General features: G+C 32.9%; 1 protein-coding gene across 2 annotated transcripts in view; it reads left to right on the top strand.

Moving 5' to 3' along the window:
• The first annotated feature begins 946 nt into the window (after window positions 1-946).
• The window catches only part of LOC725393 (protein TIS11), a 36,030-nt gene continuing 18,784 nt past the window's right edge, over window positions 947-18,192 (top strand). For both annotated transcript variants that reach the window (XM_001121248.5, XM_016915860.2), the window contains exon 1: window positions 947-1,616. In XM_001121248.5, coding sequence (XP_001121248.1) covers window positions 1,557-1,616 — 60 coding nt within the window. In that variant the 5' untranslated portion in view covers window positions 947-1,556. The remainder of the gene's footprint in view (window positions 1,617-18,192) is intronic.

The raw sequence follows: 18,192 nt of genomic DNA, 5'->3' as shown, positions 1-18,192 counted from the left end.
AATTTTCAACGATACAAAATTTTTTTTATCGAATTCAAACAATTTCAATTATTAAATTGTATTAATATGAATTAAAGAAAAATTCATTTAATACGTCATGTGAAAAAAAAATTTAAATTGTAAACACTATTTATATTGAAATTGGACTTACATTTTATATTACAATTATGAAGAAATAAATAATTTTACGAGAAATATTTTTATTTTAGTTTAATTTGTTACTTTTATTAAGAGTAGAAATATTGTATCGTATTATAATTTTCATTATATAATATACAATTTAATTAATATTCACAAATAATTATATATTTTTTAGTAATTTTCAATCTTGAAATATGTAAAATTAGACGCCAATATCTTTAATATTTTAATTACGAGATAAGTACATGTGCTGATAATAGCATAATAATATGTTCTTAAAAATATGTTTTTTTTTTTTAAACAACAAATCTTATACCTGCGTAATAAAGTAATTTAATGAAAAATCATCCGAAAATAAAACAGAATTTAAAACCCATATTTCCAGGATTATTCCAAGGATTATTCATCATTGTTATCATATCAGTTACTTGTTGCAATTGTTTTATCGTTGGTTTGATTGAAAAAAAACTTTGAGAGATACTTGACAGATGCTTATCGGTAATAAATATTATGAAGTAGAAATCATTTTAGAAATAGGCATTCGGTTATTGGCTATTTCGAAACTACCCCAAATTTCCACCAATAAAAAAGAAGAGGGTGAAAAGGGATGAAAGCGATTCGAAAATGTGTGGACCAAGGGTTGCTGGTACCGGCAGAACGAGGGAGAGATGTTTTATACGATTGGCTTGAGAAGTCGGCGCAGTTGCCAAATCTCCACGCGCAGTGGGGATGGGTTCGACGCGCAATCTGATTGGCGGAACTCGCGGTGCCGCCTTTCGAGTCTCACGGACTGTCGCGCGGTCACACGGATCCTCAGTTCGCATTCGGAGGCCCTGCGAGCTACATCTCTTTGAGAAGGAAAAGAAAGAGTCGACGGGAGCTTTCAAGTTTCCCCCTCCACGGGATCCGCGGCAAAGATTCTTCGATCCGAAAAAGTGCCAAGTTTCTCTCGCACGTACTCTCTCTGTCATCGGTATATACATATACACATATACGTAATCGTCTTTCGTTTTCACGGTGATCTCTACACGTGACAAGCTGAGCATCGAAGAGGCTCGAAGGCAAGAGAGCGGCGTGCTTGTTCGACGCGAGAGGAGATATATTTCGTTTATTCGATCGTTTGAATTGGTTGATTTCGCGAATTTGATTCGCGTCCTTGTTCATCTCCTCGTACGCTTGAGAGAATTGAAACGGGTGTGCTTCCAATGTAAATCTACAAGAGCGTATCGTCGGAGTGGCAGTTTTTGTGTTATCGAAGTTGGTATTCGTATTACCGCGGTTTTTTTTCACGATTATCACGTACGCTGTTCTGCTCTAAAGAAGAGAGTAAAGAAGAAAAACAAGGCTTAGCTACGGCCGGATCGCAACTACGTTAAAACTAGCTCCAGTGTGTTTTTGTGCGAAATCGAGAGAACATGTCGACTGCCGTCATGAGCACCCCTATGTTCGACTGTAGCAGCGAGCACATATTTAAGGTAAGATTTTTTTTTCATTTGTCACCACGATCGTTTCGTGTTCCGTCTTTTTCCATGTCTTCGTTATCTTTCCTTTTTTCGAACGTTCAATGTTGTCAAAGAGGCATAGAGCAAAGCAATACGATACGAGAATATATTATATTTAGCAGAGGATTACATTGTATTTATTATGGATATTATAAAAAATTCTTTCGATAGTTAAAACTCGATAGCGAATTAGGTTATGTTTAACGCGTTTATTCCATCAATATTTCGCATTATTCTACTAATTTCTATCAAGATTACACATGTTTTCTATCGTTTCGAAGAATCGAGAAATAATAAGCGGCAGATTCTAGATATAAAGATGGCTTCTTAGCACGTGGCACCGCGAATACCGACAAATTCTCTATGTATAGTGTAATTCCGCTCACGTTGAATTATTCTCTCGTGGCCGTTGTAATATTCACTGGTACTCGGTGGTACCGTGGCGCAAACATTTGTGCAACGGTGTTGGTACTACGTATTCTGTTCCGACTGCTACGGTCTATTGCACTGCCGGACAAATATGGAATGGAACGGATAGAAATGGTGTACAGAGGATTTGTGTGGTTAGGATGTGTAGCAAATCACGGTCGGGAATTACGGAATTGTGCAAATAAATTATATGAAAACTCAATTTGATTGGATGATAGGCATGATAGTATAGATTATTATGGAAAAGTATTTATTTTGGCGCGCAACGAAATAAGCGATATATTATTTTCGATCGCATTGCTTTCTTCGAAGATTATTCGATTTTAATGAATTTTCTCCTTTAAATTATCTTCATTTCTCCGTTTGTTCGACATTTAATCCCGTTTTTCAAATTAATTTTTTTTTAAAAATTGAGCAAAATATTCAAAATTTTTAATCTTGACTTTTTTTTTTATGAAAAATAAAAAACTTGAGCATTTTATAAATAAATATTTTAAAATTCTGTATTTCTTCTAATATAATTTTTATCAAATATTATGTATAACATATATAATACGCTATTGATTAGACGTCAAGTTTGTACGAAAACAAATTCGAACTTTACTTTGTACACAAATTAGGAATCGTCCTCATTGTTGTCATTGTAAATATCCTTCGTTTGACAAACTTAGTATCTGTTTCCTTTTATGTTCGACTTTTGAAGCTCGATATACGAACATATAAACTCCTATCGTAAGTGCGTGTGTGTGCGTGTGTGTGTGTGTGTATACTCGGTTTCGCGTGTGATTGATCGATTGTCTGTTTTTTGCAGCTGGTATAGTTCGTTCGAACTTGTGACGACCTGATTGTTTCAAATCGAACCTCGTGCCATCGTGTTTTCATGTTTTTCCGTTTTCAGCGATTCTCACTCATTTAGAAATTTGCGTTTCACTTTTATCGCTGTTGAACTTTACGCTTTCTTTTAATGAATAGATTTATGGATGAAGATACGTTATTTAATGTATCGTCTGTTCGATGGATGATCTTTGTTTTTTTTACTAGTTGTATAATTGAAGTTGATTCGAGTTTAATAATAATAAAAATAATTTCTTATTTTTCATATATTTTGTTGTGAAATAACAAGCGTCGTTTTTATTTTTATTTTATTTTTGATACAAATATGTGAATTGATTTTTTTTTCTCTTTCTCTCTCTCTCTTAATAATCTAAATTATTTTTTTTATATTAATATTGAATATTTTACAAATCATATATTATTTAAATAATATTTACGAGAATATTTAAAATTTTTTATGCCATTTACTTATGATACACTTTAACTTAAGTAAATTTTTTCTTCGTGATATATACTTGTTTTTCAAGACAAATACACATAAGATATATGCTCCGTGACTATTCAAAGTATGCAGAAAAATAAAATTATCAATCAGGGCTCAAAAATAAAAACAATCCAACACACATTTGATTAAATACGTTGATATATATTAACGATATTATTGTGAAATTTGAGCTGTGAATATGTAATTTTTGATTAATTCGAATTAATTAATTAATTAATTAATTAATTTGAAATAAACGAATTTTTTTAAAAATATAATAAATTTATCTTTATATTATCATCTTTTAATAATTTTAAAAATAAAAAATAGAATTCATTTTATTTTTTATTTTTCATTTTTGTGTTTTTCATCATGCAAATGATATTTATCTTTTGCTAATTGCAGTCCAGAGATCAGATCTAAATAAAAAAATAGCGTTAGATGATTTTAAAAACATTTAGTCTTATAATATTATCGAATGCAAATGACAAGTTGTTACAAAACTTTGCATATTTTTTGTATACGCATAATATGATATAATCAAGTTCATCTTTGAAAACATAAATTTTGTAATATTATATAAATCTAATTATCTAAATAAATTTAAATAACAAAAATTGTTTACATCAAAAAATTATTTTTAACATTTATTTTATAAATTTTAATTTTTCTAGTCTAATAAAATTGAATTGACAAAAAACAATATATAAAATATTCATATTTACAATTTATGTATGTATATAATAATAATCAAGTTTTAAGAAAAATAAGTTCATAAAGTGGAATTAAATAAATATTCAAATCTAAATATAATTAGCAATTTAGATTTGAAAATTTTGATTAAATTTTATCCAAATGTATCATTACTGTATATTTCACTTTATGTTCCAGTTTTCACAAATCGTATTTCGCATATATTTTTTTAACGCAATGCTCGTAACGACACATAAATACATGTTCTATAAAGATGTGTTGGAATTGTGTTTCCTTTATTTCGCAATTTTCACTGAATATTTCAATAAAATCGTATCATATCTAGTAATATTCTCTAATTTGAATACAAATGCCTTTTGTTTATTGTTAAGAGAAAAAGCCGGAAAATAAGTTCACTTATGTTTATTCATTCCTTTCGTATGCAATCTAATTCGATGATAAGAAACATGGCGGACATGTTGCGGTTTTTCTTCTCGATTTAACGATTTATTTCATAGTTGCGTTCCTACGCGTGATGTAATTTCTTCGAGTGACGAGAAGGAAGATTCCGCTGTATAATTTTCTTCCTATCAAACTTGAATTCGAAATTTATAATCCGTCAGATTTATTTGAATTCGAAATCGTTTTAACGTTCATTTATTTGTTTCGTTAGGATTTCGTTAGCATGTTCAACTGGATTTAACTCCGTTCCATTCGTTTCATTTTATACGTCATTTTCCATGTATTCTATCCTACACGAAATAATTTATAAAAAGTATTTTAAAGTTCGATTTAAAAAAAAAGGATCGCACTCGAAGAGATTTTGATATTTTAATCAAATTATGAATTATAATTAGAATAAAATATTGCAAATTTAAAATAATTATAATAATTAAAAGATTTTTTGGATAGATGAAATTATAATTTAATTGTAATATCATTTAATCAAAATTATTCCTCGTCAGCTGATAGAAAAAAAATCTACAAGTAAATAATTTGGATCATTTATACGATTTTTGATTATTTTATGATACGATTTGTATATTTCAAATTCTATTTCTATATCTATAATTTTACGTTATTACATCATTGACAGATTGTTAAGAAAAATGGCATAATATAAGTAGAATAAAACGGAATAAAAAAGAGTAAATTGAAAAAAATAATTAGTTACTTAATCACGCATAATATGTCAAAATCATTGATATTTATTTTACATTTCAACGAAAAAAAAAATATATTCCGTTACGAAAGTATCATAAGCCATTATTGTAATTAATTATGTCTTCGTTTCGAACACAATTCACGTATTCGCCATTTTATTTCATTCCATTACGTACCAAGCTCCATTTTTCTTCTCTTCCATTAACTATATAGCAATTCGAATGGCACCACAATCTGTTCCACTTGATCAGGATTGAAACGCGTGTATATACTAGATCCTATCGAGCATAGCATCGAGAATTCATTTAAGCGTTGGAGAATGAACATAAACCGTGGACAATTGATCGAACGAAAAGCAAAGGAACACGTGGGCGAGCGTATTCGCGGGTAAAAATACCGCGATCGTTCTATAAATTGTTTCCTTGGTGAATCAAGCCTCCATTCATTTATTCGTAGCCAAGTCCCGACTTTAACTAGCTTACTTCGGTCACGATTGGCCCGGATAAACCGACCAACAGTCCAGAGACCACGGACTGCCTAGCTTCCTAGCTTCGAATTACCGGCGTACATGTATACAGGGTGTTCTAGTTTTTCCCATTGAATTTTTTTAACGTTACACGGGCGAAGAGGAAAAAACCAGTGTGTTATGTAAACACTGGTCGTCGAAGTTTTTATTCAAAGTTGTAACAAAAATCGACGATACTTCGGTTCAAATTCGCCTCGAATGTATGTTATTATTACGTATGAAGAACTTTGAAATTGAAATGTATTTGAAATTGAACGTAAAAATTAATATTCGCGTTGAATCGAAATAGTTGAATTTTTTTATCATTATCGTTATCATATTTTCTTTTATTAAGAATAAATATTTTGATACTCGTGTTATTTTTTTTATCTTTATTTTTAAAGATGATAATGTTTATTATCTGTGATAAAGATAACAAAATTTTATTCCTTTGTTATGAAATTCAAATTCTTTATAATAATACGAAAAATATTCAATTTTTTTATGTAAAAAATTGTGTTTTTTTGCTTTATTGAGAAATAATAATAATAGTAAGAAGAATTAGTTTGTTCCATTTATTTGAAAAAGATATAATGATCGTCAAACTTTTTTATTTGAATCGTTCTTTCTTTCTTCTTATTATCTGTGAAGATAAAATTTTATACCTTTGTTATGAAATTCAAATTCTTTATAGCAATACGAAAAATATTCAATTTTTTTATATAAAAAATTGTGTTTTTTATTGAGAAATAATAATAATAGTAAAAAGAATTAGATCGTTCCATTTATTTTAAAAAGATATAATGTTAAACTATTTTTTATTTGAATCGTTCTTTCAAATGCTTTCACGAAGCTACGATAATATTATTTTATTCAAAAATTGGAAGTGTCATTTTTTAAATTTAGAATTATTTAGAATTCTAAACAATTCGAAGATATATATCTTTCCTTCAGAAGAAATTTTCATTCAAATATTTTTATGTAATAGTAAAAATAATTTTAAAATAAATCTCTTGACGTATCGGAGTTGTTGGAAACATTATGCCTGCAAGCTATCAAAGAATTTGAAACCGAAAACATGTCCTTCACATTTTTCTTATTATCATCGCATTATTTTTGATAGAGAGAGAGAGAGAGAGAGAAAGGAATTGCGAGGCATCATATTGTTTACGCGCTACGTCCGCTGTAATTGTGTACGTTTTATCGTTACTTCTTTTTTTTTCTTCTTCTTCCTCTTCTTCTTTTTTTTTTTTTTTTTTCAACTATGCCACAACTCGTAACTTTCCTCGGCAATTTCTCCTCACCGATTTCGAAACTCGTTCGATCTGGTCCCAGCCTTTCGACTTTCGTGGTCGATGACCATCCAAGGCGCCATACTGAAATTTCGACTTTGAACTATTTAGATAATCGTTTCGTCCGATTGTTTTTTTTTTCCTTTCCTCCGACTATCGCTGTGTATGATCAGCAGGAAAGAAGAAAATTATCCGAAAATATATACCAGGAAATAATCTTCTGTCGCACATATATTCCGCCTGGATGGCCGTAAATTTTTGTACTTCACTCTTCTCCGAGGCGCATAAATTACTAGCAGTTCTAAAAATTCTTTCCGTTTTTTATATATACAGATTCTTTTTTAGAGTTTTCATTTCATTATATACATGTATATTTTCTCAGAATTGCGATCATGATGAATCGTACGTATTATAAAATCGACAACGCCTTTGGAGAAAATTTCGAATGTCTCTGATAAATAAAAAGCGAAGTAGATTATGGATTTTTCAAAAAATGATCGTCGAAACCGTAAATAATGGAAAAAGAAACTTCCAGAATAATTCAATAATTAATGTGAATATATATTATAACTCAAGTCGTAAAAAAATCATTCAAAAAGTGAAGCAACGAAGTTTATTTTGGAAATCATTTGGAAATCAGAAATAACGTTTATCTTTTGGAAAATTTATAATTACAATAAGAATTTGAAAAGAAATGAGTATAAATATAACGTAAATAATGGAAAAAGAAACTTCCAGGATAATTCAATAATTAATATGAACATATATTATAACTCAAGTCGTAAAAAAATCATTCAAAAAGTGAAGCAACGAAGTTTATTTTGGAAATCATTTGGAAATCAGAAATAACGTTTATTTTTTGGAAAATTTATAATTACAATAAGAATTTGAAAAGAAATGAGTATAAATATAACGTAAATAATGGAAAGAGAAACTTCCAGGATAATTCAATAATTAATATGAACATATATTATAACTCAAATCGTAAAAAAATCATTCAAAAAGTGAAGTAACGAAGTTTATTTTGGAAATCATTTGGAAATCAGAAATAACGTTTATTTTTTGGAAAATTTATAATTACAATAAGAATTTGAAAAGAAATGAATATAAATGTAACGAAATCAACTGATAAAATCATTTCTTTAATGATTTATAATTTATACAATACATGGTTATCTCATGACATCGTATTATATACGATATTGGATTGAATTTTAAATTTTTAATATATTTTTTTCCAAGTTAGTTTGCATAAAAAGTAGATATAAAAAATAATTTTGTAGATCGATACAAGTTGTGCTTTTTTTTTTTTTTTCGTTACGCTCACTTACTTCGAAGTCGAAGTAAAAACAAAGAAAAAAACACTTTCTATTTGAAAACGAGGAAGTGAGAATTTTGGAGAGGAAAAAAGATCGTTTCGATATTCCTATATTATTCACACGTGAGTCAACGTCTCGCATAAACACGGATACGATATTCAAGCATAAACCGTCGGCCAGTCCGTACAAATCTAATAAACATGCGTGTAACGTTAGAAACTTCAAAGAAGTTGTTTGCCATAGAATACCAAGAACTACAATGGTCTCATCTTATTCCGGACGTGTAACTTTGTTTCTTATTTCCTCTTGGCCGTTAGGACGAAATTTATTCGAATATCGTCGAGCCAGGTTCCGAGCAACGAGACGTTAAATAGACGGAAGTATAAAATATATGTATGCAGGGTGTGTCACAGAGGTCAGGCAGAAAGTTAGGTATAAGTTCTTTATGTATTAAAAGAAATTTGATATGATCAACCGTTGCAAAAATATTTAATCTTATTATTAGATATTTATAACTTATTTTTTTTTTGTATTTTCTTTTCGATACTCTTTTTTTGCGAATGATTCTTAATATCTTTGAATAATCAGAAGAATAATTTATTATTTAAAATTCATTTGAATTATTATGATAAATAATAATAAAATTTATCATATGTTTGTATCTTCCTATAATACGATATTTATAATGTGGACGCGATTTATTATATTTTTTTCAACGTCTATCGAGATAAATAGAACAGTGTAGGTTTTTTTTTTCTGTGTATCCTCTATACTTATCTTTTGAATCTATTGAAATTTTACTTACGAAGTCATGCAAAAACCATTATGTATACAAATCTAATAGAAACAAAGTACTTCATTATGGATGCTTGTGCAAATATTTGCCTTCATCCCGATATCCTTCAACGAGTTCGATAATCTATGACAAGATGAGTTTATACGTGCATCGAATCTCACAAGAGGTACTTCACGTTCGTACATCTATTTTTAATTTATTTATTTATTTATTTTTTTTGATATTTATTTACTAGAACTCGTATAACGAGCATTAATTCTATTAAAAAATTTACTAAACAGTTATTTAATATCTTTCGATCAACAAGGATAGAAAAGATCCCGTTTATATATTTTCAAATGATATTACATAATATTTTTCAACCAATAAGAATTATTTTAGACAAGGTAAAATGTTTCATTCCACGCGTCGAAGAAAATAGATCGACAGGGAAATTTGATTTGCATCTAAATTATTTATTTATACGCGAGTGATTGGTCGAAAAGGCTGATTCGAATCGATGATCGGGGATCACGTCGAAAGATGCGATCGAGTGCTACGATGCTTAACTCGACTCCCCAGCGGAATCGTTCGGTCTGGATTTTTCTGAAAGTGGAAACCTCGCCCGAAGCGAGCAACGTGCCCGACGTTGCTGCGTCCCGCCAGCGAGCAACACCAGCGACAAAAAGCGGTTCAGCAAACGCGCACGGTTCGTAAAGCCGCAAGCAACGTAGGAACCTGTTGCTTCGGATTTACCAGCGAACGAGATCGAACAGAGGAAAAGTGTGGGAGCGAGCGAGAGCGAACGTGGTTGGCCGCGGGAGGGGGAGCGAGCGAGCGAGCGAGCAAGTGGAAGGGGAAGGCTGGACAAGGGACGGAAAGCGTGAAGAGACGGTAGAGACGAGGATGAAGGATGAGGAGGGGGGAGCAGCGATGCTCGAACGAAACAAATGGAGAAAAAGTGGAAAAATGGGAATGAGATAAAGAGTAGAAAACTTGGGATGGGAGTGAGGGGGAAATAGTGGCGTGCATAGAAATGGAAATGGGCGAATAAGAAAGGTGAAACGAAAGGGAGATGGAGAATGGACGAGTGAACGAGAGAAGGGAAGAAAGGGAGAAACGATTCTTTGTGCCCGGTTTCTATGTAGAGGCTCGAGTATAGCGCGCCGAGCCAGTGCCGTACACACATGGTTATCGCGATCATATTTATCGCGCAGTTGTCTCCTTTTATTCCGAATTTCCCCTACATTTTTCAAAAGGAATTTTCCCATCTGTGTGGATAGGAAGATATTCGTTTATTCGTTTCTTGAATTCGCGAGTGAAATATTACTTTTCGTTCAACTTACAATGGTTATGTTATCAAATCGTTCTTTCAAATTGTACGAGACAGTGATAGTTGGATATAGTACATTGGTTATGCGTTCGAATAAACATTGGAATTTATGGAATATAGACACGCGAGAATTAGAAAAAATTGAACATAAATTAATATTTATAAATGCGTAATTTTAAATTAATTATTATAGATATATTATACGTATAAATTAATATTTATATATTTCCACGTTTTTCTACTTTTTTGAGAGAAAAATTAACATTTTCTCTTTTTGCAAAAGATCTATCGTTAATTAAGGATTATTATATTCTGAGGAGGAACACGTTGTAAACGCGATTTTGAAATTAATCGAATTTAGAATTTGAAATTTAGTTACAAATTCTTCTAATAATTAGAAAGTGAAATTCTATTTTGCTTTTATCAGACTTTTACTTTAGAATTTATATATATATGTTGCAAATTCTTCGATTAATCGAGGAAAACTATATTAAGCGGTGTTATACAGTTTAATCGTAAAAGGAATTGTTTTGTAGATATTCGATTGTTCGCGGAGCAATTTTGTGATAGCACAAAAACATTGTTACTTTTTGCTTCGTAATGTTGCATATCACTTATAACAGTCCATTGCCTGTTCATTTTATGGAGTCCACGTGTATCTTGTTATTCGGTTTAAAGCCCGTGTAATCTTATATTAAAATAGGAGCAAAAACTAGTATGCAATTCTTTCTCGAGACTGTGGTATCAAAACTGTTGCAATTGTTCCGTCTAAAAACTAACTACTTTTCAAACACCTCTCTAATTTATAGTAAAACACATATCGACGTTAACACTGGAATTATCAAACTATAACTGATTAATTTCATTTTTTTAGAAATATATAATTTTAATTTTCATAATAATTATTATTTATTTATACTTTTATAGAAATTTAAATAATTATACTCGATACAGAAATGATCGTTTCTTGTGTTCGTATTTTTATTTTTATAAGCGGAAAGATTATTTTTATTCTCATTATATTTATATTTTTGATAAGAAAAATTAGAAACATTTCATCATCGATAGATAAATAATATACTAATAATATTAATCGATGATGTAAACGAATTCAATTTTTCCTCTTTGAGTTATAATTTTTTAATTTGTTTTAATTATCTATCAATATCATGTTTCAGATTCTCGTTATTTCGCAATTTTCTTATTTACTACAAAGCAGACGATTCCGCGCGAAATTCAATTGGTCATTCTACTTAATTGTATAAAAAAGAGAGACGATCGTAAAAAAAATTTGAAAAAAAAAAGAACGTTAGAGAAGAATACGCTTTATTAACGGAAATACGATTTTTTTTAAAAAACGGAATCGATAATTAGACGAGCCAAAAAAAACGAACCGGTTGGTGTTTAAATGAAACGTGTACGATTTAACCGCGAGGAACCGGTGAGATCGGTCGAGTGGTTTTTACGGTGGTGGAAACGCCATTGAGAATTATTTCTCATATTCTTGAAAAGAAACTCGGTGAACAAAAGGGTGGCCGAGGTGGGTGAACAGGAAGGGGCTTCTGGTTGTTCGTGCACCTTGCTCTCTCTCTCTCTCTCTCTCTTTTTCTCTTTCTCTCTCTCTCTCTCGTTGCGTCGAAACCAGATGACCGAGGTTGCAGATAGGAAATATTTCATCATGTGTCATGTGTTGTTTGCGCCAAGAAATGCCTTGAGCATGAAAATCAATTTTATTAAAAGGTTATCTCATTGAACTATCGCTTGTGCTCGGCCGTCTATCGAGCGTGTATGCAAATGCATCGTGGAATTGCAACTCATTATAGAAGAATTTAAAGCGATGTCATATATTTTTTTTTTCTTTTCTTTCGAACTTGATCTCTTCCCATCCTTATTTATCCCTCCCGCGTACGATATTTTTCGACTTATATTAAAGAAACCAAACTGTTTGATCTCTTTATTATCAAAGGAGGGGGGATTACGATATCGGTCGTGAAACGTGAACGATGTTTCTTTTTCACACGAACATTTGAAATTTCACGCTGCCAATCTTTTACGCGTAACTGACTTACACTGATTGGCTTCTTAGTCATCTATTTACCAGATGCGCCTACCCTTTTTTGCTCGTTATCAGAACGGATTCACCGATTACACTTCGAGGTCTTCGGTTGTGTCCTTCCTTGTTCGCGTTATTTCCTTGCTCCCCTATATTTCTCGAAAAATGATCTCATATACCTGCAGCGAAAAAATCGAGATTACGATAATTTTTTCAGAAAAATTCTATGCTTGCTTTGCACAATTTATTTCATTACGAATTTTCATAATTTTCATAATTTTCGTCTAATATTGTATTAAAGAAAAAAATTAGTTACTGCATAATGGTAAAAAAAGAAAAAAATTGGAATTACAAGCTGGAAACGAATGATTTCTCCTCCACAACAGATGGCGTATATCCTCTTTTTATTCTTTTATCAGACGGAGATTGAACCGTGTCTGCCTTTTGCGGTTCTCCTCGCAAAAAGTGTGTTGGACGAGACGAGACGGTTCGAAAAATGTTCCCATATTCCTGAAAAGAAACTGGATACACAAAAGCGTGGAAGGAAGGCGAGGTAGAACGAGGGTGCACACCGGTGTGCACCTTGCTTTTCTTCTTTCGCAAACGCTTTTGCGTTTCCAAACCTAAAGGTTGTCTCACACGTGGAAGGAAAAAAAAAAGCGAGAGTTAAGGCAGGCGATATTTTCTATGGGATTCCTGGGTCTCCCTGCCCCCTCTCGATTTCACTTTCACGCTTGATTTACTCGACTTCCCCCTCCCCCTCCGCCTTTCCACAATTAAAAACATTCGACTTTCCACGTCGATCTATCATTACGAAAAAAAAAAAAAGAATTATTCGTGCCAACGAATTTCTGTTTTTCTTTCTCGTTTCTCAATGCTCAACAATCCACGAGAGGACGAGAGAATTTCGTGTTCGTAGATTGAAAAAAAGAGATATCCATTGGTTGAAAATTTTATTGTTTTAGAAAGTGGCGCGGATCCGATGAAAGCAGACGACGACGAGCTCCTCGACGCTCTCTTGTTGCAATAATACCGATCGTTAAACCAGATCCAAACTTTTAGATCGAAATATTTAATCCTTGACTGTCTTATCCCAAATCTTCTCCAAATCCTTTGGTTTCTTCCTTTGGTTTCGCGTGGAAAAGTTCAGTCGATCGAGAAAAGCTATTCGCTATTTTCTACTAAATTCTTCGGGGTTTTCGAATAAGACACGATCGAAATCGCGGAAGATTAACGTTGCATTACGATCGAGGCGTTTTGCACAGCCTATCTTTTAATAACACGGTATCGACACGGCTGGCGCGGGGGAGGAGAGGGATAAAGAGAGAGAAAGAGGAAAAATGTTGTTCTGTAACTGTGATCGGGGCGAGAGAGACTGTGGAAGAAAGGCGTGTCGGTCGAGCGTGCAGGCGTTGCATTACTAAAACATTATACTCGGAACACGAACCTTGTTGAGAAAGGTAGGAATAGTGATTAGCAGCGGGGCTGTATAAGTATTCTGCGTGCATCGGACAGCTATTTCGAATGAGATATTGTGTTGTGTTCCGCTGCGTGACCGGAATAATGAATTCATCGTTAATGACTTGTTATTTTCTTCTCTCTTTTTTCTCTCTCCTCTCTTCTTTTTTTTTTCCACCGCTTCCTTTTTTTCCCCCCCTTTCTTTCTTTCTTTCTTTCCACTCTGAACGATCAATTAATCGTTAACGATGAAATGGAAAACGTGGCAGTCGGTGGAACGACTGCGATTTAAAAAACGAAAACAAACGTGAAAGTTGGCTGGTAACCGTGACGCGTGAAATAGGCCGTCGAAAGAAAAATCGCGATCGAATTTTTGTTATATTTGTCAAAAGTGTATCAAAAATTATCCAACAATTACATTAGAATTGAAGTAAGGATAAAGGATAAAGTAGGGATAATTTCATTCGCTGCAAGGAATAAAAATCGAACGAAAATTCGATTTCGATCATTTTCTTTCGTTTCATCATTATAATTATTCGATAACTTAACAAAATATCATTCAATAAAGCTCTTATACCTAAGATATCAAGATTGGAACGAGCGAATTCAATAGCAGAAGCTGGAGATTAGCTGTAAAGATTCGTTCGTTTCCACGTTTCGAGTTCTTCCTCCGTTTTTTATATTTGTCAAAAGTGTATCAAAAATTATCCAACAATTACATTAGAATTGAAGTAAGGATAAAGGATAAAGTAGGGATAATTTCATTCGCTGCAAGGAATAAAAATCGAACGAAAATCCGATTTCGATCATTTTCTTTCGTTTCATCATTATAATTATTCGATAACTTAACAAAATATTAATCATAAGGCTCTTATACCTAAGATATCAAGGATGGAACGAGCGAATTCAATAGCAGAAGCTATAGAGATTAGCTGTAAAGCCGGATTCGTTTCCACGTTTCGTACGAGTTCTTCCCCGTTGATCGATTTGACTTAGAAAAAAAAAAGAAAAAAAGAAATAGAAGTCGAAGACCACGTGGTTGTAAAGCGCGCGATAGGCTCGCGCAGTGGTACTTTCTGCACGGGTGAACTCGTTAGTTGCATTAAGTAAATCTTCTTTCTTTTATCTTTTCAACAATGTTATAGGCTTCCGGTGTAATTTATCCCCGGCGTATAACCCTGATTGTTGCTTGAGTAACTTTACCTTATTATGGTTATTCAGGTCGCTAACCACGTTCCAAGTTTTTACTTTCGTAATGAATCAGTCGCTGCGCGCCTTTTGTCTCGCCGTTGTTAACTAAATCACGCTGAAAGTATGATCGGTGTTTCTTTTCATTACTAGCTTGTCGCTTATTTTCAACCTTTTGTAAAACGTCTTCTCCGCGTAATTCGTTTCCTTTGGAAAAATCGTACCGAGAGTTATTTACGACTTGCTTATTCTTGCCATTTGTGCCTAACAATGGAAATGATAATCGTTACGGTTGATTGGTTTTTCGGATGGCATGCAGCGATGGATAGTAGTTTCTTTTCGTCGTATAACACAACGTGATTGATCTCTGTAAAGCGAAATCTCTTTTTAATAATTTATATACAATTTTTATCGTTCGATCGAAATGATAAATCTCTCTCTCTTCGAAATTTAATTCGAAAAGAAAAAATCGTTGTTTCGAATGATCAGATAAAACGCGTTCGATATCGTACGCGTTGGGATAATTTTTAACGCTTACAGGCCGTGTAAACAGGAAACGATATTTGCATACACGTACTCGGTGAGGGAAGAATTTGCCATCCTCGTTCCCGTAAATCCTCAATTATGGCGTTTATGATACAATAGAGAGATACGCGCGCATCCCCATTATGGAATTCATTAAGCGACGGGGTAGGTTGGTGGACGAAAATGGACTCGAAGGATGTGCAACGTTGTTAACGAGCAAATCGATAAGATATTCCGCACGCGAACCGCACTTCTCCGTCTCCTTTTGGCCACGATTCCTCTATTTTCGCTAATCGCCGCTTCTAGAAACGCCGACGCGCATATAAATCGCTGCGAATTACAAATACGTTTTTTTTTTTTTTTTTTTTTTTTTTTTAGTATTTCATATGTTGCACGTCGCGTGAAAGTTGCCGACATTCTTTACTCGACTCTGCTTTTTAACTATTCTCTCTGTTACGAAATTTTTTTCGTTCGATTTTTCTCTCTTTTATATTTTATATATATAATTGATGTGGAATTAATTTATGAAAAATTTGGATTGATTTCTTTTTTTTTTGACGAATATTGGTGCGTTTCTTCGAATCGAGATTAATATTTAAGAAATTTCGAGTACTCGTTCGAATTCAGATTTTTGTTAAAAATTATTGAAACGTGCGTGGAAAGTTTTTTCGAATTAAACTTGGAAATTCAACGTATCTATTTTTCCGTCACGTTCAATTCTTTTAATAATGGTAACTATCCATTGGCAATTGAAATTTTTTGCAAGCATAATACGCACGCTCGAATAATAATATATAATTACTGGAAGAAGAAGCTTGGGAAAGAGTTGAAATCGTTTTCATCGATGCGCGTCTCTTTTTCCTTCAAACTTATATTTTTGAATATTTCGAAAAATAAATTGATGATTGAATAAATTGAATAAATAATTCGAAAGAAAAAAAAATAAAACAGTGATGAAATTGAAACATATGGTTGGATCTGTTCGTTGCTCTTTTTCTTTCCTTTCGTGAAAAATATGCAGAAGGATGTACGGGGAAAAAGCGGACGAGAAAACAAAAGGAGAGGCGAGAAAATCGTAGCCTTTTTGCTCGGCCATGTGTGTGCCACGGAACACGCGCGCTTTTTACCGTATGCATCGTGGGGAGCACATGTGCTTTCTTAGCCTAGATGGGTTTTCTTCCACTCTTGCTGCGCCGCGTCTGTGCGCTTATCTTTTTAAACCGTTCCTTCCTTCGAGTCCTTCCACGAAGTGAAAATTAGGGCCGTGTCACTTGTGCGTTTTATTTTATTTCCAGAAATTTCGAGATAGGGGACAAAAGTAATTTTCCATAACTTTTTATCTGTAAATAAATAAATAAACTTTTACTCGAAACTTAAAGTTAAAAATCCATCCTTCCATCTTTACTGCTCCAAAGTAGACATTTGTTACTAAATATAATTTTATCCCTAACTTTATGATTCAGATTCTTAATCTATTTAATTTATAATAATTATATTGCATTTCTAAGACATTTAGTTTTATCAAATTCCCCTGTATTTTTAATAAATAAATTTATTTAATATTTTATTTAATATATTATTTATTAATATATTATTATTTATTTAATATATTAATATTTTTAATAAATTTCATAATAATTATTGAACTTGTTAGATTGATTATTCGACCTTGAACTCTATCAAATTCGAAAACAAATATTTCGAAAGCGTAATTAAAATATTGGAAAGAAGAATGAAACGGTCACGAACCGAGTTAATTAAGAGGCGAGATGAAGCAAGTACATCTCGTGAAAATAACTAACTTCAACGTGTGATTTTCCCAACGACCCAGCGGCCACCTTCCATTCTCGTTAAGCGGGTAAATTTAAAACGGTGGGGCGGGCTGGGATGGTGGTGGAACGGGAGAAAAGTAAAAACTAAAAAACGGCTACCCTGTATACGCTCGGCGCGTATACGCGGCTGGCTGCACACTTGCTCTCTCGATCCACACGTGCATATCCAAGTTTCTTTATGCGGAGGAAAGTCTTCGTGCTGCTCGTGCAGCAATGCCTGAATCACGCGGCGTTGCACCGCCACGCTCTCTCTCTCTCTCTCTCTCTCTCTCTCTCTCTCTCTCTCTCTCTCTCCCTTCCTCCCTCCCTCTTCCTCTCCCTCCTCCGTTTTACGAGCATAACTCTGTATTTTCGTGTTCCACCACGGATGCATTTGGCGTGGCCCTTTGTTCTCCGTCCCGTGGACATCGTGATTTCATTCGTGATTTCATTCGTGATCCACCGTGTATATACGCGTCTCTCTCTCTCTCTCGTTTCGTCCGAGCTTTACCTCGTTTTACAGTTATGTTTATGGTATGGATAGTTTGTCGTTGCTGTCCACGATTTTTACTTCGTAAATCTTCCGCGCAAATAGCATTTCTATAGAGTTGGTTTCTAGAAACGTATCTTTTTACCGAGAAAAATTGGCAAACGATAAACAATTCTTTGTTTTTATTATTGTTAAA

Source organism: Apis mellifera, linkage group LG13 (assembly GCF_003254395.2).
Source record: "Apis mellifera strain DH4 linkage group LG13, Amel_HAv3.1, whole genome shotgun sequence".
NCBI lineage: Eukaryota > Metazoa > Arthropoda > Insecta > Hymenoptera > Apidae > Apis > Apis mellifera.
The sequence above is the reverse complement of the archived record's forward strand: the minus strand, read 5'-3'. Positions and strand labels throughout refer to the sequence as shown.